Source organism: Acinonyx jubatus, chromosome D3 (genome assembly GCF_027475565.1).
Source record: "Acinonyx jubatus isolate Ajub_Pintada_27869175 chromosome D3, VMU_Ajub_asm_v1.0, whole genome shotgun sequence".
NCBI classification, from domain to species: domain Eukaryota; kingdom Metazoa; phylum Chordata; class Mammalia; order Carnivora; family Felidae; genus Acinonyx; species Acinonyx jubatus.
The window spans coordinates 68558610-68580955 of NC_069392.1; the positions used below are offsets into that span (position 1 = coordinate 68558610).

The following is a 22346-nucleotide window of genomic DNA, read 5'->3' on the forward strand; positions in this document are numbered from 1 at the left end:
GACGTCCAACAGAATGAGCCACCCAGGTGCCCTGGCACTTCATTGTACTTTAAAACACATTGTTTTGGGGGCCCTTGGGTAGCTCAGTCAGTTAAGCCTTCGACTTCAGCTCAGGTTATATCTCATGGTTCATGGTTTCGAGCCCTGCATCGGGCTGTGTGCTGACAGCTCAGAGCCTGGAGCCTGCTTTGGATTCTGTGTCTCCCTCTCTCTTTGCCCCTCCCCTGCTCATGCTCTCTCTCTCTCTCTCTCTCTCTCTCTCTCTCAGGAATCAATAAACATTAAAAAAAAACACATTTTTTTTTTAATGATAGCACCTACACCAAATGCCTTTCTTTCTTTCTTTCTTTCTTTCTTTCTTTCTTTCTTTCTTTCTTTCTTTCTTTTTCTTTCTTTTTAACATCAAATGCTTTTATGTCTCACTTCCAAACCAGGCTGACTGGACACAAATGCCTTTAGATATACAGTTTACTTTCTCTTTTATTTTTAAAGAGTTTGCATTTTTAATGACCCTAATTTATTGAAGGATAATTCCCAGTGGTGCAGTCAGCATTCATTATTAATGTTTTCTATTCTAAGGCAGATGGAGTTGTGTAAATCTAAACACGTGATTAGCACAATCTATCTACTTTTGCTATAGATGATGTGCCAACCTAAAACCAATGACCCTACTACATATATTCTCATTATAAGGAGAATAACCTTCCATAATTCTCTGAAAACTCAATAATATGGATTTTCCTTAAGGAAACACACTTGGTGCTTAGATGAAATAAAGCTACTCTATTTTCATGGCAACTGGTACAGAAGTTTCTCTAAGCATCTTCCTTTAATTTTTAGGAAGATGGGAAAGAGTGTGCCCATCTTGAGATAACTGGCATACCTTCCACTTTAAGCTGCCTATTGAAGGGTTTTTAGGGAAGTCGCCTGGCCAAGTGTGCCCTGGAAGCCTGCCCCTTTAAGGCTCCTCCTACTTCACAAGTGGACTAGCCAACCTGAAGACAAACTGAAATAGCAGCTTCAGCTCACAACAGTGCAAGACTTATACAAACTTATCCATACCTATGCCCTTCCCTTAGTTTAGTGACCAAGCCCTATACCTATTTCTTCCTCCTACTTTCCTGTTAATTTGGGCCTTGGCATTTTGTTTTACCAGATGTCCTGCTTTGTAATCCATCCTTTCTGGAAGAGCTTGTACCTTCTTTCTAGGCTTGCATTGTCTGCACGGTCATTTTGACAACTCTACAGGGCCCAGTGAGCTATACTCTGGACAGTCAGGAATGGTCCCTCACTTTTTCTAAGAGGTCCAGTGGAGGTTACCAAGGAAGAAGCCTAAAATGAAGGTACTGGATCTTCAACAGGGGGCATTTACTCCAAAAGAAACAGCAATGCACAATGCAAAAGGTTTATTTTGTATTGGTTGGGGTAGAGATAAAATTCATGCATTGAAGTGTATAAGTACCTCACTCAAGTGTGATGAATTTTAACATATGTACACATATGTAGTCATCGTCCAGACTGAGATATAGAATGTTCCCTTGTCTCTTTTCAGCCAACCCCCCATTAAAGCTAACCACTTTATTGACTTCTAGCATCAAAAATTTCTCCTTAAAAGCTAAGTTCTTATAACTTACCCAATCAGTCATTTCTGTGCTCACAGCGCCAAGTAAAATTTAGCTTGAGTATTATAATAAGAAATATTTAAGTAATAAATTATCTGCTTACTTCCAGCAAAATTGAAATTGAGGACTATACATAGCCTCAATTTATTGTACCATAAGGATTGCACTTCTGGATCATACAAACAGATGAAGCCCTTGGAGCCAACTTGAGAAGTTAGAAAATTCTGGATTTGAGAAGACATTAAAGGAACATATCCTATAAGTTATATATTACCTTCAGTGAGATCTGGGGCACTCAGTCCATATGACTGAAAACAGATATGTGGAAAATCTATTATTATCATTACTACTACTACTGCTCCTACTACTACTTTAGATTTGATATCCTCAATTTGAGTTATGAGCTATTTTTTTTTGAGTTATGAACTATTCTAAAGAAAGAAGTATATAACTAAGATACTATGGCAAGGAACACGATTTTCATGCATGTTAATGGTAATTGTTAGTAATTATTTTTAGCTCCAAACAACAGAAAACCCTATTTGAGTTGATTTATACAAACAGAGGCTTATTTTTCACAAAGTAAGAAATATGGGGCTAGGAACCATGGTGGAATGTGGCTCAATAATACTATCAGGGATCCAAGTTCTTTAATCCTGCCAATGCCCTTAGAGGGTAAGCCTTCATCCATTCGTTTGTCATCTCATGGTGCAATGATGGCTGCCACGCCTCCAAACATTTCTGGTAAGAAGTGGAATGAAGCAAAAAAGCCAAAGGCATATAACAGTTGAGCTTATTTTTTAAATGGTTTTCCAGAAGTCCCACCCAGCAGCTTCCATGTATGTGACTCTAACAGGGTCCTCTTGGACTAGTACTATACAACGGAAATATATGCAGGCCACAAATGGGACCTACATATATAATTTTACATTTTCTAGTAGTCACACGAAAAAGGTAAAAAGAGAGGAAAGTAATTTTAATAATAAATTCATTTAACCAAAATTCTCCAAAGATTTTGACGTGTGATCAATATTTTAAAAAATCAAGAGGGGTGCCTGGGTGGCTCAGTCAGTTAAGCGTCTGACTCTTGGTTTCAGCTCATGTCATGATCTCGTGGTTCATGGGTTCCAGGCCCATGTGCTGTCAGCACAGAGTCTGCTTGGGATTCTCTCTCACACCCTCTCTTTCTCTCTATCCCTCATCTCCCTCAGAAGAAATAAACATTAAAAAAAATCAACATACATGGTTTACATTCTTTTTTGTACTGTTTTCATACTCAGTGTGTATCTCAATTTAGACTAGCCACATTTCAGGTACTCAATAGCCATACGCTGTCTTGAATAAGAAGCCTCAGACCCGTCACCAAAGGGACTCGGGAGGAAAAATGTATTGGGGTGGGCCACCAAACAGTAGTGTATGCCTCATTGACATTAACAAGTATTTCATTTAAGGAATGAAATGACCTCAATTTAACAAAAATAAGTCCCATCCATGGGTTATTCTAATGTAGGACGAACTGTCTTTCAAAGACAAAACAATTTTACCTCTATTAATGGAGCATTTATGACTTTTGTAATTTTTGAAGTTTCTCTCATTCCGATTGATATTCTTGACAATTCCTTGCGAGCAGGGTTGTTTTTAGGTGATGGTTACTTATAGTCCTTCTTTTACTGAGGTGGTTACTATAGCAGCCATATCTATCATTTATCAACTAACTTCGGTGTTTCCAAGCATGCCCCACCCTTCCATCTCGTGGCCGGCTGCTCCAGATTTCACGTAATTGTAAGTTTAAGAATGGATAACTCACTTTTCTCAACTTCCGCTCAATTTTCTCTACCTTACATTTCCATCACTCAGTTTTCTTATTCCATCTTCCTTGACTTTTTTTACCCTTCACACTCTCACTTTAAAATTACCATTACCATACTTCAAAAGTAAACTCAGTTACAGCCAAGAAGTTTTGGTTATAAGACTTTCTGAAAAAAAGTGAAGAAATAGCCTCCAATGTCATAACCGTGAGTGAGTGAACATGTATTAAGGTGCAGTCCCTGCCGCTTTCAAGATGACAATGTAGGGTTCCAGTGCTCTTCTGAGAGAACATTGAACTATTTATGGTGACTGTGACGGTAGGGATTGGTAAATTCCTCGCGGGCCAGTAACTGTGCTAACAGGCGTGGAGAGCAGCAAAGAATTCTGCAAAAGAGCGAGGAGACACAAAAATAGCTCAGAAACAGAAGTCGCCCCTAAAGTGCGGAGGCCTCGCATTTCCTGGGTTCCCCTTCTTCTGCTTCTCTAGTCTCCTTAATCTCTCCTTCATCCTCTGCCTGCCTCCATGGGCTGTTCAGGATGGACCCAAACTCCCAGCCTTTCTCTCGCCTCCTGGGGACTGGGAAGACTGGTACCCGCCGACATCCCCCGGCCCGCCCGCGCCTGCGCAAAGCCTCTTCTCGCGCGAACGCGCAGCCATCAACTCGAGTATGCGCGCAGCCATCAACTCGAGTATCCCCGCAGCCCCGGGGATGCGAGGTCCGCTGTAAACCAGCCTCCGTTCCTTTCGTGGAACGACGGGCGTCGCCTGTATCTCCGGACTCCTACTCCACACCGCCCCTCTCGCATTCCTCGGGATCGAGTGCACACGGGTGCGCGCCCGGCCTCAAAACAGAAACCTCAAAGACACAGACCGAAGAAAGCGCCCAGGGGAAGGAACCCCAGCGCGCGGGCCGCGAAGCCTCAGCCACAGCTCCGCCCTCCGGGGCCGGCTTTCTGCCTCCGCATTGGTCCGCGCGCCCGTCAGTTTCCGCCCCAGGCCGCGCCAGCCGGCCACCCGACTCCCTTGCTCATTACGCCGCCGTACTTAGGCTGCCTTGCCGGCTGTTGGCCGCCCATGCCAGTCCGAGCCTGAGCTAGCGCCGGCTCCGCGAAGCTCGGGAAGGGGAGGGCCGGACTCGGCCGCAGCTGAGCATCGCCTGGGTGGGCGGCAGGGCCGCGGCCTCTCCGCCGGCAGCACCACCTGTCGCGGGGCGAGACTTGGGGTAAGGCTTCGCGTGGCGCGCCGTCGCGGGAGGCTTGGCACTGCGGGGCTAGGGCGGGAGTTCCTAGAGGGGAGCGGGCGCCGGCGTCCTCCTGTCCGGCCAGTGAAGCCGTTTGCGGACCTGCGGCCGGCTTCCGTGTGTGCGGCCGGCATGGACCCGTTTAGCGGATGGGCGGGGCGAGGCAATGGGAAGGGGTTCTTGGGGTCGGGGCTGAGGGCGGGGGAGTGGTCACGTTGAAGCGGTCCCCAGTTCCAGCGTCCGCGGCTCTTTCCCGGACACGGTTTTGGGGCGCGACTTCCCCGTTTCTAGACTCGCTGGTCCCAGGGTGGCCCCCTTCCCGCCCCGGAGTGAGATCCTGTGGCCTCCAGAACCCGAGCATCGCTCCCTTCCGCGCCCTTTGAACACCCGATTTTGTGGCTAGACACCTATTACCAATGTCTTTCTGCAGGGATGAATTAATGACAGGAGTTAGGCGCTGTGTGTGTGTGTGTGTGTGTGTGTGTGTGTGTGCGCGCGCGCGCTCGTTCGTGTGTGTGTGTGTGTGTGTGTGTGTGTGTGTGTGTGTGTGTTAGTTCGTTCCTCGCTTTAAAGGAAGTTTGTTAGGAGCTAGAAAGTTCTAAGATTGGAACAATTCTGTCAGGCAAAATGTCATAAGTAGACCAGGACTGGCAGGTGTTCCTTTGACGCTGGTGGTAACCACTTCTGCTTGTGTGGTGGTGTTACATTTTCGATCCTGGAATTGACTTTCTTTCTTACGAAAATAATTCCAGACAGCTTGTTGCCTTTTAACGAGAAGCATAATCAAAACAATACATTTTTTTTTTCAAAATAAAAATCTTAACAGTAGTGCTTCCTTACAAAACGTAGTGTTACCTCCTATCAGATTTACCTTCCTGATGCTTGTGGCAATCACTTCTGGCAAAATAATAGCATTGTTGTTTCTTTTAGTGTTGCTATTGGTAGCAATGGAAGCACTATTGATTGTCAGTTACGGTCTGGACACTACTCTCTACGTGAGTCATTTCAAAATAACTTTGAGGTTGGTACTGTTATTTCCCCTTTACAAATGAATAAACTCAGGCTTAAGAAGGTTAAGTAACTTGCTCAAGATCCCGGGTTTTAGGTAGCAAAGCCTGGATTTGAACTCAAGCAGAATCAGGCAATTTACCATAACAGCTCCAGCCCCCTCTTAACCTTGCCTTGTATGCTTCTTAAGCATTGTTCATGTTGTTGAGCTAGTTGCAAAGTTGTACTCATGAATTTTAATTTTAAAATTTATTCTTCACTCATAAATTTATTCTTTAGTTTCCAGGCATTCTGGAAGTTAGAGAAGAAATGGTTGCCCACATTTACCCCTCCTCAGCTGCCCTTGTATTGTATGAGTGTGTGTGTGTGTGTGTGTGTGTGTATACTAATTCTAGTAGTTATACAAAATATAGATAAGTATAGAATCTACTGTGTAATTACTAAAACTAATTGAGTTACATGTTACTATGTTACATGGTTTGCAGAAATATAGAAAAAAGCAGTTTAACTCTTGGCTTCTAATATTGAACCTTTAATTAGGTTTGAACTCTGACTTGTAACCTGTATCTGACTCTTTTATGGTAGTTATAAAGACTTAATGAGAAGTTAGGCATAACGGCCAGATATGCTGCTATAACCTTTATCATAGGTTAATAGGGAATATTGGGCTATGCTTTTGTAGAAGTTCTTCATTCTCTTGAGAATTAAATATACCCTTGCTCAATAGTTATTCCTGAGAAAGAAGCGTTTACAGATTTCACCCTTAGAAGGTGTTTATGTGTAATGTTTTTTCTTTCATACATTTGTTATGAAAACATGTAAAAAATTCATAAAAGAAAAACTCATTTACCATTTGAGAATTTCTTTTGTAAATTAATTTCTATAATGCCATAAACTATATTTAATTTCCTATAAAAATAAGCTCTTCTCAACTATATTAAAATTTATGTTAAGTTAAACTAAAATTCTAATTTATGTTGGTGAATTTTTTGACAAACAATAATATTTTAAAACAAGTAATGTTGAAACCTGTAATAGTTTACTGAGGATTAATTTTAGAGGGAGGACAAAATTCGTACTAAATGTCAAAATCACTCTAACATATGATTTTCTAAAAACCTATTTTATTAAAAGTTAACTTTTATTTTAAAGTCACCATTTTGATTGTATGGCTGCATATCATTTCTGTTGATCAACACGTACAAATTTCAAAAGTAATGAAAAATACTATATTGATTCTGTAGATGTTGTTTAGGATGACATTTGATGTTGCCTGGACCTGTATGCCATCCACATTCTCATTATTGACCTAGAGATTTCATTTGAAGTCGTATAAATAAATGCTAACCATGATCATCCTTACAGCCTCTTAGTAAGGATTTCACACCAGAAGATGTTGATGCAGAAACTCACAGGCATTCAGGAGGCACCTTCTGACCACCTTAGTCTCTTACTACCACTAGTAGTGCTTAGGTAACTAACATTGAAGCACTTGGAGGGCACTGTGATAAGCATCTTACATGGATTACCTAATTTGAATCTTAAAATGGTACTGTTTAGTAGGTCCTGTTGTTTATCATCCCCACTTGAGTGATGAGAAGACTGCAACAGACTTACTCAAAATCACAGAGCTAGCACTGGCCAACCCTGGATTTAAATCTGGTAGTTGAACCCAGAGCTTGTCTTTGACTACTGCTGACCTGCCTGGATATGGATTTTATTGAATAAACCTTCACGTCAAGTAGTCAGGCTCTTAATGATGATGATAAAGCTCTAATTGCTTGACACTTTATAAATACCTGATTACTACACACAGCTCTGCCCAATAGAGTTTGCCCTCCGCTAGTTCATTGATAAGAGAAGTAAGACTTGTAAGGTGGTGGTTCCCAGACTTTGGGACTTCTTGGGCAAGCATGCACAGGGAGACAGTTGGGACCAGACATAGACTGCCAACTTTTAATTCTGTCAAGGTTAAGGACCTTTTTAAAAACTACCACAGTCTGCAATGCCTGTCTTTTCATAAAAGAAAGGACATTTTTTTTTATCACTAAAAAGGTATGAAGATCGTAATTAGAACACAAAAACAAAGACCATAAGTTTTGTTTTATGAATGACTATATTGCATTGTCCCAATTTTTCTCATTTGGCCATAGACCCGTGAAAAACGTGTCCCAGATGAACACCAATTCAGAGACCATTTGGGAATGCCTGGGTGACACCACTGATTGCAAAATGGTCATGAGCCGAGTCCAGATTCAGACTTGGGTCTGACTACAAAACTTGTCCTCGTTGCCCCCAGTCATGACCTCTGTCTAATTTCGGTCTCCTTTGCATTGCTTCCTTTGACCCCAAGTAAGAGGCTAAGGTGAGTAGTCTCCCGCAGCCAGTGACCTAGCAGTTTCTGTCCCAGTCCAGTTTGTAAACAGCAGAGAGTAAGTTCCAGGGCAAGGCCATGTGAATGACACACCAGGGGGAGAAACCACAGGCATATCTCAGTATCCCAGAAACTCACATAAGCAGGCAGCTTGATTTTGCATGTTGATTAAAAATTGGAAGCCCTGCCTTTTGGTTCCTTTTTTTACTTCACTCTCCTTGTATCACATCTGCATAACGTAACATTTTATCTTGTTGCCTTCCCAGATGATATTAAGGCTACCTGTCTCTTAGTCCTTGGTTCTAATTTTGGCAGAATTTTTTCCCCTTAAGTTTGTTTGTTTTTTACTCATGCCTGCTGTTTTAAAGACACTGTTAAAATTACTTTTATATTTTATTTTACTATCACTTACTAATAAAGTAAGTGATATAACATCTATATATTTTTTGGGTATATTCTCTCATTTGATCATCAAAATTATCTGTAAGGTAGATTTGACAGGTGGTATTATCTTTATTAAACAGACTAAATTCAGTGTTTGATAGCAAAACTTTAACCAGGAGTTGAAAGTAGATTTCATGTATTAGAGTGCTGATCTTAACTTCTGAAAGGAAAAACTAATTCTCCTTACTTGCAGACGCAATTCTTCTGGCCACCAAACATGGGATTTTTTCCCCCCACACCCAGCAATTCACCAGTTCTCAGCAGATGCTGACTGGGTGTCCTTTAATTTAACCTCATTCTGACGCTGTCCAAATGCAGATAGCGTCACATCCCACAGGTTAAGAGTTCAGTCGCAAAAGATGTCCCTACTTCAGATGCCAATTGGAAGTCCAGGTTGGGACCTATACTTCTGACCTATAAACTGAGGCTTCCCATAAACCCCTCCTCAAACTGGATGATTTTATAATGGCACATTGAACTCAGAGAGATACTTTACTTGCCTTTACCGGTTTATTATAGAAGGATGCAACTCAGGAACAGATGGAAGAGATTCGTAGAACTGGGTATCGATGGGAGTCGGGGGAGGATGTGGGGCTTCCCTGCCTTCCCTGAGTGTGCCAACCCCCAGCACCTAGGTGTGTTCACCAACCTGAAAGCTTGGCAGATCTCCTTCTTCACGAGTCTCTAGCCCCTGCCCACTTCCCTTTTCTGGAGGTTCCGGAGTGGGGCTGAAAATTCCTGCTCTCTAATCGCTTGGTGTTTCTGGTGACCAGCTCTTCCCTGAGGCTTTGTAGTGGTCCACCCTGGGTCACCTCAAAATGGGTGGCTTATGAATAACAGAAAATACTCCTATCATGCAGGAAATTCCAAAGACTTTTAGGAACTCTGTTCCAGAAACTGGAGACAAAAACCAAATACATTTCTTATTATACAACAAGTGCTGATTACAAAATGCTTTTTTTTTTTTTTTTTTTCAGATTTTCTTTGATTTAAAGTAAAAAGTATTCCGTATTATTTTAGATGTGCCTACCTCACCAATATACTGCAAATACTAGTTCAGTCTTCTGGTACTAAAGTTTTAATCGTGACACATAATGCTGTCTCTCCTGGAAGAGCCACACAAACACATGATCAATGCTACCATTTCAATTTCTGTCTTTTTAAAATTTATTTTGAAATAACTTGAAAGGCTTTGGTTGCATACATCATACTTCTTGGCCCCTTAATAGTTCACTGTGTGTTTTTGAAACACAGGTGTCTCTTACATATGGTTATCAAATTCAGGAAATTTAAAATTTTATAAAACTTTTATGTAAGCTATGGTACATGTTTCAGTTTTGCCAGTTGTCCCAATAAATGTCCTTTATAGCATTTTTTTTTTGATTTAGGTTTTGCATCTAGTTGTCATATATTTAGTCTTCTTTAAATTGCAGTAGTTCCTTAGTGTTTGTCTTTCAGGACGTTAACTTTTTAAAGTGGCCCAATTATTTTGTTGTATATCTCTTGTAATTCTTTATTACTATTATTATTGAAGTATATTTGACATAAAACACTGTATAAAGTTAAGATGTACAACATGTTAATTTGATATATTTATATATTGTAGTATGATTGCCATTGTAGTGATATTTATTGCTTCTAATGTTATATCATTTCTCTTTGGTGGTTGAAACAATTAAGATGTAGTCTCCTAGCAAGTTTGATGATTATAATACAGCATTGTTGTCTATATTCACTATATCATGTATTAGATCTCTAGGAGTTACTATCTCTTAAGGCTCTCACTGCAGGTTTGTACCTTTAAACATCTCTCCTATCCTCCCATCCCCCCATCCCCATCTCTCATGATTTTTGATGTTCTTATAATCATATAGATTTCTTGTTTTTGTGGCCGTACTTATACACTACATTTATATGAAATACTCAGAATAGGTAAATCCATAAAGACAGTAAGCAGATTGGTGGTTTATGGGCACTGGGGGAGGGGAAAAGCTGCTTAATGGGTACAGTGTTTTCTGCTGGGATAGTGATGATATTTTGGAACTAGATGTGGGGTTGCACAACATTATAGCTTTTCTAAATCCCTCCAAATTATTCACTTGAAAATGGCAAGTTTTGTTATGTGAATTTCACTTCACTTAAAAAATAATCCCAATATAAACGGTTTGCTGCACCCCCCATACAAACCCTTGATTTCTCAAAATCTACAAATTCCACTAAGGACTTATTGCGGGATCATTGCAATGATTTGTAATAATTACGATAAATGGGCATTGCAGGTTAATTTTTGGTGGGAGAATTGATATGCAGAAGAATCTATTATATTCCTATCATTTAATGTTTAATGTAGTATGTAGAATTTTCCATTTTGAAAAATTCCTATGTGATGGACAGGAAAGGGTAAAAACATGTTTTCTACCCAATTTGCATGTTTTTCTATGTTAAATAACAGGGTTTTTGAAAACAAAAAAATATTTAGTACATTCCATAATCCATAACACATAATATATAATTATTACATAAAAATAAGTATAGTATTATACTAATATTACTACATTAAAGTCCTACATCTAGGTTAAGAATTTGTTTTTTGGCTTATTTTTTTCGTTTTTTTAAATGTTTATTTTTTAGAGAGACTGTGTGTGAGCAGGGGAGGGGCAGAGAGAAAAGGAGGCACAGAATCCGAAGCAGACTCCAGGCTCTGAGCTGTCAGCACAGAGCCCAAGGAGGGGCTCAAACTCATGTACTGCAAGATCATGACCTGAGCCTAGCAGAAGTAGGCCTCATAACCGACAGAGCCACCCAGGTGCTCCTAGGTTAAGAATTTGAATAGCTTCTCTTCCTCTAAATGTTTACGCTCCAGGCTTTTCTGTTACTTAACTTTTCCACCTTCAGCCTAGACTCCCACACCCATTTACATGGAAGTCATGTTTACTAGATGTTACCTTGTTTCTTAGTCTGTCCATTTTTTTGGTCCCATAAATGGGAGATACATTCCTTGTCACACTTGGGTAGATTAGAAAAAGAATAAGTGTTTAGCACATTTTGTAGTGTGCCATATATACAAAATGGCAATGATGAGTAACCAGGGTCAGTCTTTGTCTTCACCCAACTATTACTCTTTTACAACCGTTGCAACCTGTAGAAACATAAATGTACTTTGAAAAAGCTTTATCAAGTGTGGAAAATTAGGCTTTCTATATCTGCTTTTGAAAACTGATACCTGATGTGCGTGCAGTTCTCTGAAAAGTTTATTTGCTTCTTTTTTCCCAGGTGAAAGGAAAGATGTTGTCCCGGATCAGAGTAGTTGCTGCTCCTTGTACTCTGGCATGTCGTCATTTGCACATAAAAGAGAAAGGCAAGCCACTCATGTTGAACCCAAGAACAAACAAGGCTAGTAACTTTAATACTAACATAACATTTTCTCTCTTCCTGGAAAAGGTTTGATATATTTCAGACTGATAAAGCATGAACTTTTTGTATTTTGTAGCTTTATCCCAAAAGTATTCAGAGGTATTTGCTTTTTCTGCATGACTTTTCCCTTTTCTCCATGTGGCAAGAATCGTGGCTGCATTATGGCTCCCAGTTTCACCCCTTACAACTTCTACCACCAGAAAAAGATTGACTTTATTTCCTAGTTTCAGCTCAAAAAAATCCCTAGAATAGCAGTTAGCCAGGATTTTTAGCCCGGGTGGGATATTTAGATTTACCCAGCTCAAATCAGGTACTTACCCTGGACCAATCTAATTGAGCCCTTGGAAGATGGAGTCAAAATTGTAGAATAAAATTTCATCTACTTTTTTTTTTTTTTTTAACGTTTATTTATTTTTGAGACAGGGAGAGACAGCATGAATGGGGGAGGGTCAGAGAGAGAGGGAGACACAGAATCTGAAACAGGCTCCAGGCTCTGAGCTGTCAGCCCAGAGCCTGACGCAGGGCTTGAACTCACAGACTGTGAGATCATGACCTGAGCCGAAGTCGGATGCTTAACCGACTGAGCCACCCAGGCACCCCTAAAATTTCATCTAATGTCCACCCCTACCGTACCTCCAACCAGCTTTTTGGACACAAATCATTGTGTACAAGTGCTTTTGCCCAGTAATCTCATAGTGCTACTTCAAAGTGGGGAGACTTCTGACCCTCTTTACAACTCTTGGGGCAGAAGTGGCAGGTATTATTGATACCTAGTCTTGCCTTAATTCTGTACCCAAAGTGTGTTCAGTGGGCAAGTCCCTCTCTATTTTTTAGTGGTGATATTAATTAGGAAATACACATAGTTCTGAAAAAAGATTTCTTACAGAAAGCTTGTAAGAGGATACATTGGATTTATTGTAATATGGAGAGTTACCTCTTGGGAAGGGTGCATGCAAGATTAAGTTGTGATTTATTTTAAAACAATGGTCATCAGAAATTTGCCTGTCCCGTTTATTTCCTCTGGTGGGGGTTGGGCATAATTAATTGTACAGTATATGTTTTGAAGGATTTCAGGCCTGCAAGAGGAAATTTGATCAAGGGTCACGCAGAGCGCCTTATCTTTGCATTTTTGGTACCTTGCACAGAAATGAGAATTCTGTAGGCAGTGGTGAATTAAACGAAGCTTAATGAGGGATGTTCTAATTCTCTCTCTTTTTTTTTTTTTTTTTGCCTCACTTCCCCAAATCTTGCTTGCTCTCCAAGATGCAACTCACTCAAATCCAGTTCTCCTGTAGAGCCTTTTCATACCACCATAGACTGGAATAATCTCTCCTTTCTCTGAAACCCTGTAGCGGTTTTTATCTTCCTGTTCCTGTGGCAAGTAATCAATATATGTTGCTGCGTGCTTCCTTTCATGTCTTAAGCTGTCCTTGAAGTAGTTGATGGTAGTTGCGTTTTCATGAATTTATATTCCTAACTATATTTCAGGTTCCTTTGGGGATAGGGACCATTCAAAATTTCTTAAATTTTTTACAATGCCATGAGTACAGTAAACAGTTGCTAAGTATGTTGGTTTTATTTATTTTTATCCTTACAGAAACTATTTAAAATGTACTGTGAGGAGATTATAAGAAATTTATAAAATACATTAAGTGGCAAATTAATTTTAAGGAGGAGGGTAGTCTAAAATGCATTACAGTACTTCTGTACAGAAAATAAAATCTAATGCTCTGGCCCTCTGAAATCTCTAAGGTTGGATAGCATCTGTATGGTTATCTCATTGAAAGATCACTTTTGGAAGCCCTGTAAGCATCAGAAAGAGTTATTTTGTCGTGTGTGTTTAAGAAGGAACATAGACTGTGATTCCCAATTTGAGGGTCATGAAGTCCTTGGGGACTTAAAAGAAATCAGGTATGTGCTTCAAACATTGTAGACTAAATGTCTTAAGAGTATGTTGCTGCTGCGATTAATAAAATAGTAATATAAGGCAGTACTGAATTCTTTTAAGATTGTAATCTTTTAACACATCCCAGCGGGGCGCCTGAGTGACTCAGTTAACCATCAAACTTCAGCTCAGGTCACAAAATCAGGGTTCATGGGTTTGAACCCTGCATTGGGCCCTGCACTAGGTCCAGAGCCTGCTTTGAATTTTCTCTCTCTCTCTCTCTCTCTCTCTCTCTCTGTCTCTATCTCTCTCTCTCTCAAAATAAATAAATAAACTTAAAAAAAAAAAAAACACATCCCAGAAATTGAAAGGATGAATTGGACAATTAAAAAAATAAATCAAAAAAGATTGTAATCTTTTAAGATGTCTGGAATCACTGTCTACTAAAAGCATACCTGTTATTATGTCTGTAAGACTTTTTCATTGTGGTAAATAGTATACAATTTACACTTTTAACCATTTAAAATTGACAGGTCAGTCACATTAAGTACGTTCAGAGTCATGCATCCTTCACCGGAAATGGAAACCCAGAACCCATTCAGCAGTCACTCCCCATTTCCCCTTTCCCCTCCTCAGCCCCTGGCAGACACTAATCTGTTTTCTCTTCCTATAGATTTGCCTATTCTGGTATGAGTATGAAATTCTTTATGAAATTTTTTAAAGTCCTTATACTTAAAAAAATTGTTTTATGTTTTTATTTATTTTTGAGAAGAGAGAGGCAGAGCATGAGCAGGGGAGGGGTAGAGAGAAAGAGGGAGACACAGAATCGGAAGCAGGCTCCAGGCTCTGAGCTGTCAGCACAGAGCCCGACGTGGGGCTTGAACTCACAAGCCGTGAGATCATGACCTGAGCTGAAGTTGGAAGCCCAACCAACTGAGCCACCCGGGCGCCCCAAAGTCCTTATACTTTAAAGGACAGTGAATGTCACTGTGCTAGGTTATAAGCAGGACTTTAGGTGTTAATTTGAATTTGGTAGCCATGAAACTTTGGCTCTTCACTTAACCTCTCCAGACCTGAGTCTTCACCCTTAAATCATTAGGTAATATAGCATTTTGAAATGTTCAGAACGCATTACAAATTTTTTTCACCATGACCAAGTGGGATTTTTACCTGGGATGCAGGGCTGGTTCAATATCCTGAAACGTTCAAAAGGCTGTGCAACTTTAAGATTGGATTTCTCCTTCCGTTCTCATGCTCATTTGGCTATTTATTTACTTATTTATTTTTTAAATTTTACTTGAGAGAGAGAGAGAGAGAGAGAGAGAGAGAGATTCACAAGCAGGGGAGGGGCAGAGGGAGAAGGAGAGAGAATCCCAAGCAGATTCCATGCTGTGAGCTCAGAGCCTGACAGGCGGCTCGTTCCACGGACTGCAAATTCATGATCTGAGCCAAAAGCAAGAGTCAGATGCTTAACTGACTGATTGGCTAACTTTCTAGATAATTTTTTGAAACTCATCTCTGTATCCTTTGTTGTAGGAAGTTTGCACTTCCCAGTTTTGTACCTGGAGCTCTGGCTTTACGGTTATTAGTTCTGTGAGGGTTTTTGTTTGTTTTTATTTTAACTTCCCCTGGCTATATGTCTAATAGGTAAGCTAATTCAAATTTTTATTGTTTGTGTAAATAATAATCATATTATGACTAATGAAAAATTGCATTCCTACTACCCCAGTACATCATCTGTTTTTATTTTGCCAAATCCCCTTAAAAGTATATTTACCTTTAAGATTGTAGTATACAATTTTATATGCCATTTTACTACTGGGAAGAGTATATTATAAATAATCTCCATGATGCTTCGTAAGCCTTTTATATATGACTGCATCATAATTTAGTAGATAGATTTGGAATCATTAAGACTAAAGAGAGACCCCCTTGACTCTTACATGCTGTGTTATCTTCAGTGTAAGGTTATACCTACAGTTTCTTTATCTAGACTGCTGTGGAGAAAAAGGAAAATTCTAAAGCTACTTTAGGCACTGTAAATGCTTTATAAATGTGAGTTACCCCCTCCAGGGGATGTTTTGTAATTTAGTTAGCCATGACCCTATTATTGAATATAATTTTCAATTTTGACATTATGAATCATTAGTTACTAGTTATCAGTTTTATAAGTAGGTATTTGGTAATTTCCTAATCCCTAGCAGATTATTCTGATTGTATTTGGAAGGAAAGATATAGAAGGGGCCTTTTATGTCTCCCCAGTGTTTACTTGCAACACTCAAGTCTAGTTAACAGATTTTTATCAATATTGACTTATGTGAGAAAACTAGGTGTGTCTAAAGGAAAAAGCTCAGGGGATCTTTCAGGATTGGTCAAAGGAGGTGCAATTCTACTGTGTTAATTGGCAGGGTATTGCTGTTGCATAGATGAGAAAAGGGCAGACTTGGTGGAACAGGTGGCATTGAGGAATGGAGAGGGAGAGGCTGACTGTTAAAGAACTAATCAAGGCATTCATTTTAAGCTAATGTCATCTTTGCAGACTTGCTTCACTTATTAATACCAGGCTAGAAAATTTAGGCATTTGATCAACTATTAACGTAAATACTCAACATATAAAAATGTTTTAAATCATTTTAACTTCGACCTTGCATTATAAATAAAATGCTTTTGAGTGTCCCTTAAACCTAGATAGGAGATAGGCAGCGACACCTTATATAGCCAACTCATTTGTCTTTGGCACTAGGATAGGCACTTTTAAGTGAACTCATTAATTCATTTAAATCTAAAGTTTAGGGTCGGCTAAAGTTTAGGGGAGCCGACTAGCTGGCTCAGTCGGTGGAGCATGTGACTCTTGATCTTGGGATCATGAGTTCGAGCTTCACACTGGGTGCAGAGATTACTTACTTAAATAAATAAATAATTTTCAAAATAAAGTTTAGCTTTTCCACTTTTGTCTTATACTAGAGTTGGAAAAGAAAGTAAGAGTGATAGTTTGGGTTTTACATCTTTTATATTTCCCAGCCTTAGGTGAAATCTTATAAGGAGAAACATGAGTTGCAAAGGATTTAGTGATTTAAGTCTTCTCCCTTTTCTCTTTTTCCAATATAGCTGAAGCTTTGTCAGTTTTATAGATCTTTTTAAAGAGCCAACCTTTGGGTTAACTGATTTATTTTTCCAATTGTTTTTTCTGTTTTCTATTTCACTTATTTTTGCTCTAATCTTTAATACTTCCTTCCTCCTTGCTTCAGGTTTAGTTTGCTCTTTCTCTCCCCCCTAGTTTCTTAAGGTAGAAGCTTAGATGATTGATTTGAGATCTTTCTGCCTTTTTAATGTGGGTGTTTACAGCTCTAAATTTCCCTCTAAACATTGCTTTTGCTGCATTCCCTAAGTCCTAAGTTTTGGTGTGTGTGGTTGTTTGGTTTGCTTTGGTATATGTGTTCTAATTCATCTCAGAATATCTTCTAATTTCCTTTGTGATTTCTTCTTTGATCAGTTAGTCATTTATGAGTTTGTTGTTTAAAATCCAAATATTTGTGAATTCCCCAAATTTCCTTTTATTATTGATTTTTAATCTCATTGCATTATGGTTGGAGATCAGACTTTGGATGATTTCATAAATCCTTTAAAATTTATGGAGACTTATAGTTTAACATACAGTTCTGGAGAATATTCCATGTGCACTTGTTTTGAAGAATGTGTATCTTGCTGCTGTTGTGTGGAGGGTTCCATACATGTCTGTCAGGTCTAGTTGCTTTATAGTGTTATTCAGGTCTTATATTTTCTTGGCCGATTTTCTGTGTAGGTGTTTTCTCCATTATTGGAAGCGAGGTATTAAAGTCTCCAACTTGTCTTTCTTCCTTGGATCCTATCAGTTTTTCCTTCAAGTATTCTGGACCTCTTTTACAAATGTATATATGTTTGTAATTGTTATATCTTCTTCATGGATTGACCCTTTTGTCATTATAAAATGTCCTTCTCTAGTAACAGTGTTTATTTCAAAATCTGTTTGGGTTATTGTTTACATGGTATATCGTGTTCCATCTTTTTACTTTCTACCTAATTGTATTTTTGCTATAGACAGCATAAAGTTGCCAATCCCTGCCTTTTTATTGTAGATTTTAATCCATTTACATTATCTAATGGTTGATAAGATACAGTTTAGTCTGCCATTTTGCTATTTGTTTTCTAAATGTCTTTTTTGTTCCTCTATTCTGCCATTGTTCCCTTCCTTTGTGGTAAATTGGTATTTTCAAGTATACCAATTTATTTCCCTTGTCATTTCTTCTACTGCCTTTTCCTGAGTTGTTTTCTTAGTGGTTTGCCCTGGGGATCACAATTATCATTTTTATAACAACTTAGTTCAGTTTGATTCCAACTTAATTTTAATAGTACACAAAAGCTGTTGCTGTATAGTTCTGTCCTTTCCTTCAGTGCTGGTTTGTCATACAAAGCATGTGCTTATGCATTGTGTGATCATCAATACAGATTTATATTCATTTCTTTTTTTAAAACATTTTTAAAATTTTATTTTAGAGAGCACGAGGAAGAGGGGCAGAGAGGGAGAGAGAGAGAGAGTCCTAAGCAGGCTCCAAGTTCAGTGCAGAGCCCAGTGTGGGGCTCAGTCCCACGACCATGAGATCAGGACCTGAACCGAAATCAAGAGTTGGATGGTCAACTGACTGAGCCACCCAGGAGCCCCTATGTTGACTTTTATATTTACCTGTATGATTATCTTACCCATGTTCTTTATTTCTTCAAGTAGATTTAAGTTACTGTCTAGTGTCTTCATTTTAGCTTAAAGGACTGTCTTTGGTATTTCTTGTGAGACAGGCCTGCTAGCAATGAATTCTCTATTTTTATTTGAAAATATCTTAATTTTTCCTTCAGTTTTGGATAATTTTGTAAACACTTAGAAATTCTTGGTTGACACGTTTTTGTTTTGTATTTTTTCTTTCAGCACTTTGAATATGTCATCCTACTGCCTTATGGCCTCTGTGGATTCTGATAAGAAATTAGCTGTTCCTCTTTTTAAGGATCCCCTGTACATGATGAGTCACTTCTCTGTGCTTTCAAGTTTCTTCTTTTGTCCTTGTCTTTCAACAGTTTGAATATGTGTGGCTAGGTATAGATCTCTTTGAGTTTTTTCTGATTGGAGCTGTTGAGTTTCTAGGATATGTGTTTCTTCTAGGGTTCGTGTTTCTCATCAAATTTGAGAAGCTTTTGGCCATTATTTCTTCAAATATCCTTTTGTCCTTTTCTTTCCTTGCCTTCTGGGACTCCTGTTATGCATATGTTGGCACACTTAATAGTGTCCCACCAGTCTCTGAAGCTCTATTCATATTTACTCATTGATTTTTCTTTCTGTTTCTCAACTGGAGAATCTCAATTGACTTATCTTTAAGTTGACTGATTCTTTCTTCCACCTGCTCAAATCTGCTGCTTAACCCCTCTGGACTTTATTTTAGTTACTGTACTTCCAATTCCAGAACTTCTATGTTTGGTTCTTTTTTATAGTTTCTATTTTTTCAGTGATATTCTGTAGTTAGTGAGGTATCATTCTCCTACTTCCCTTTACTTCTTTAGATGTGGTGTCCCTTAGTTCTTTGAATATATTCAAAATAACTAGAGTCTTTGTTTAATTAGTACAATGTTTGAGCTTCCTCAGGGACAGTTTCTATTAGGTACCCTTTTTCCTGTGTATGAGCCAGACTTTGTCTTTGTGTATGCCTTATAATTTTTGTTGAAAACTGGACATATTAAAGAATGTTGCTGCTCTGGAAACCAGATATTCCTCCCAGGGCTTGTTATGTTGCTGTTGTCTATTTAGTGACATTTCTGAACTAATTTTTTTTCTGCGTGTGAAATATAATTGAACTACTTCTTTAAAGTCCTTATTCTTGTTTGTTAGGCCCACTAAAGTCTGCATCATTAGCTAAGTAGTCAACACATGATTAGACAGAGACTTAAATACCTAAGGGTTCAGTGTACATGTTGGAGTGTGTCTTTAGTGTTCAGGCAGGTTACAACTACACATTAGCCTTTATTTCCTGCTTACATGGAGCCTCCAGGTTAGCCAGAGATGGGAGCTAAGGGCCTTCTCAGATCCTTCCTGGACTTGCCTACAGTTTGTGCATGATGACCTTCTAGATTCTTAGGAATATGTCAAGCTTTTCAACCACTGCCCCCACTCCCACCCCATGGACATTTTGTTCTTCAGCTTCTCCTTTTCAGTTTTTTGGTTAGCCTGTTGTTTCCTCAGCTGTTATCTACTGCCTTAGGCAGCCGCCATGTTAAATAATTGCCTCAGATTGTTTTCAGGACACTCTTCTGGAGAAAAAGCTATTCACACTGGGTGAGCTCCATATAAGGTTAAATAAAGACAGATTTGCAAGTGGGGTCTTCCACTGAAATAATGGCAGCTTTCCTGGGGATGGGGCTGTAGAAAAATCTCCAACCGCTAGACTCTGTTTTTCAAAGCGATTATTTCATAGTGATTGCTGTTTTCTAGGCTTCTGTGGAGCTGGGGAGGGAAACATAGGAATAAGGCAAATAAAAATGTCATGAATCCTGCTTTTCTTATGAAAATTCAGCTGCTTCTCTTGAATAAAATGTTCCCTGATTGCTGAGGCCTTTGGTTAGTTTCCAGAATTCTGAAAAAGTTTATTCTGGTCATTTGGCCAGTATTGTTGCTTTTATGGAGGAAAAGATTTTTGGAAGTCCTTACTCTGGTGTTTTTACAGACATCACTTTGATAAAAAGAAGTTAACACACAGCTGAATATCAGAAATTGAAAAAGATTTTCATATGACATAGGTTAATTTTTTCCTAAGTATCATTCCCTGCTTGCTCTTTGTCAACTCAGCCTCACTGCTTTCTAGTAGAAGGAGCTTCTGTTATCAGTTTGGTTTGTGTTCTTTTAAGCTGTATTCTGTTAATTTCATTTCTAATGTATGTATGGATCTGTGTATATGATTTATTTTATGGGGGGTTTCTGAATATAACAGTTAACAGTAAATGTGTTTGATTTGAAATTTGCTTTTTTTTTTTTCTTAACTATGGGTCTGGGAGATACTTGTACTACATAATTGGAGATCTGTGTTTTCCATACCAGGAAATACCATAGGTTCTTTAACTGTTCCATAATTCATGGGCTTTTAGTTAGTTTGTAATAGTCAAGAGAACTAGAAACAGTACTATAACTAATCTTTTTTATATGACTCTTTATGTATGACTATTTCTCTACGATGGCTGTCTAGAAGTAGAATTGCTCTCTTGTAGAGTATGTGCATTAAAATTTAAGAATGTTTTTAAGTTGTCTTCTAAAAAGCTTAAACCTGTTTACATTTCTAGCAATGGTATGTGAGAATAACTCTTTTACCACACCCTCACTGATACTAGAGATGATCAATCTTAAATACTTATGACAGTCTGGGCAAAATGGTATCTTACTTATTTTTTAAAAATTTACATTGAAATTACATTTTGTTGGATAGATAGCACCATTGCAACCTCAGTAAGCAATAATTTTTAATCCTTTTCTCCTTTGTAGGGAATGGCGTTTACATTACAAGAACGACAAATGCTTGGTCTCCAAGGACTTCTACCTCCCAAGATAGAGACACAAGATATTCAAGCTTTACGATTTCATAAAAACGTGAAAAAATTGAATAGTCCTTTGGAAAAGTAAGAGTTGATTAGATGTTTCATTTTTTTTTTTAAAGGAGGTAATTGTTTTAAGTTTATTTTATTATGAGAGAAAGCACAAGCAGGGGAGGGGCAGAAAGCCAGGAGAGAGTGAGAATCCCAAGCAGGTTCCACACCATCAGTGCTGAGCCTGATGCGGGGCTCAAACCCACAAACTGTGAGATCATGACCTGAGCCAAAGTCGGATGCTTAACTGACTGAGCCACCTAGGTGCCTCAGATGTTTGGCTTTTTTATTGATGTCCTGATCAGAAAAATTGGGAGCATTATGGTTATTATTGCATATGGAATATATGTAGTCTCAAGATGAAGTTCGCATTTTAGTCAGTTAACTATTATTTTTATAATGATTATGTTTCCTTTATTTCACTGACTGTTTGTGTTTGCTATTGTAAAATTTAGCAGAAATCTGTTTTTAAGCTTAAAATCACAGAGCATTTCAGACTTGAATGGAATGTTAGAAACAAAAGCTATTATCTGACTTGTATCCTTTCTATCCAACAACTTTTATTAATCATCTACTTTGTGTTTGCCACTGTACTGGCCACTGAGAGTGTAAAGTAGGTAAAAGGTAGGTGACCATATAATATATCATCCAATCCAGAGGAGTAACTGAAACTGTCCCAGGAAAACTAGAATGTATTGTCACCCCAGTAATACACAGCCCTGCCTTCTAGGAGCTCATCAATAGAGATTATACTGTGACGGTCACTGTACTCTATACTACTGTGTGCAGGACAGTGAGAAAAAGGTACATGCAGAGAACATTCTGAAAGCACAGAATAGGGACTCCTAGCCGGATTTGGGGAATCCATTAAAGTTTTCTGGAGGAAGTGATTCCTGAGC

The 22346-nt window shown here is 38.8% G+C and overlaps 1 protein-coding gene across 2 annotated transcripts in view; it reads left to right on the top strand.

The window, feature by feature from the left end:
• Positions 1-4520: 4520 nt before the first annotated feature.
• The window catches only part of ME2 (malic enzyme 2), a 52139-nt gene continuing 34313 nt past the window's right edge, over positions 4521-22346 (top strand). Inside the window, exons 1-4 of one of the 2 annotated variants that reach the window (XM_053205682.1) lie at positions 4525-4654; positions 7834-8045; positions 11772-11891; positions 21347-21480. In XM_053205682.1, coding sequence (XP_053061657.1) covers positions 11784-11891; positions 21347-21480 — 242 coding nt within the window. In that variant the 5' untranslated portion in view covers positions 4525-4654; positions 7834-8045; positions 11772-11783. Of the gene's footprint in view, positions 4655-7833; positions 8046-11771; positions 11892-21346; positions 21481-22346 lie in introns of both variants that reach the window. The other variant, XM_027068977.2, reaches the window with a different exon arrangement.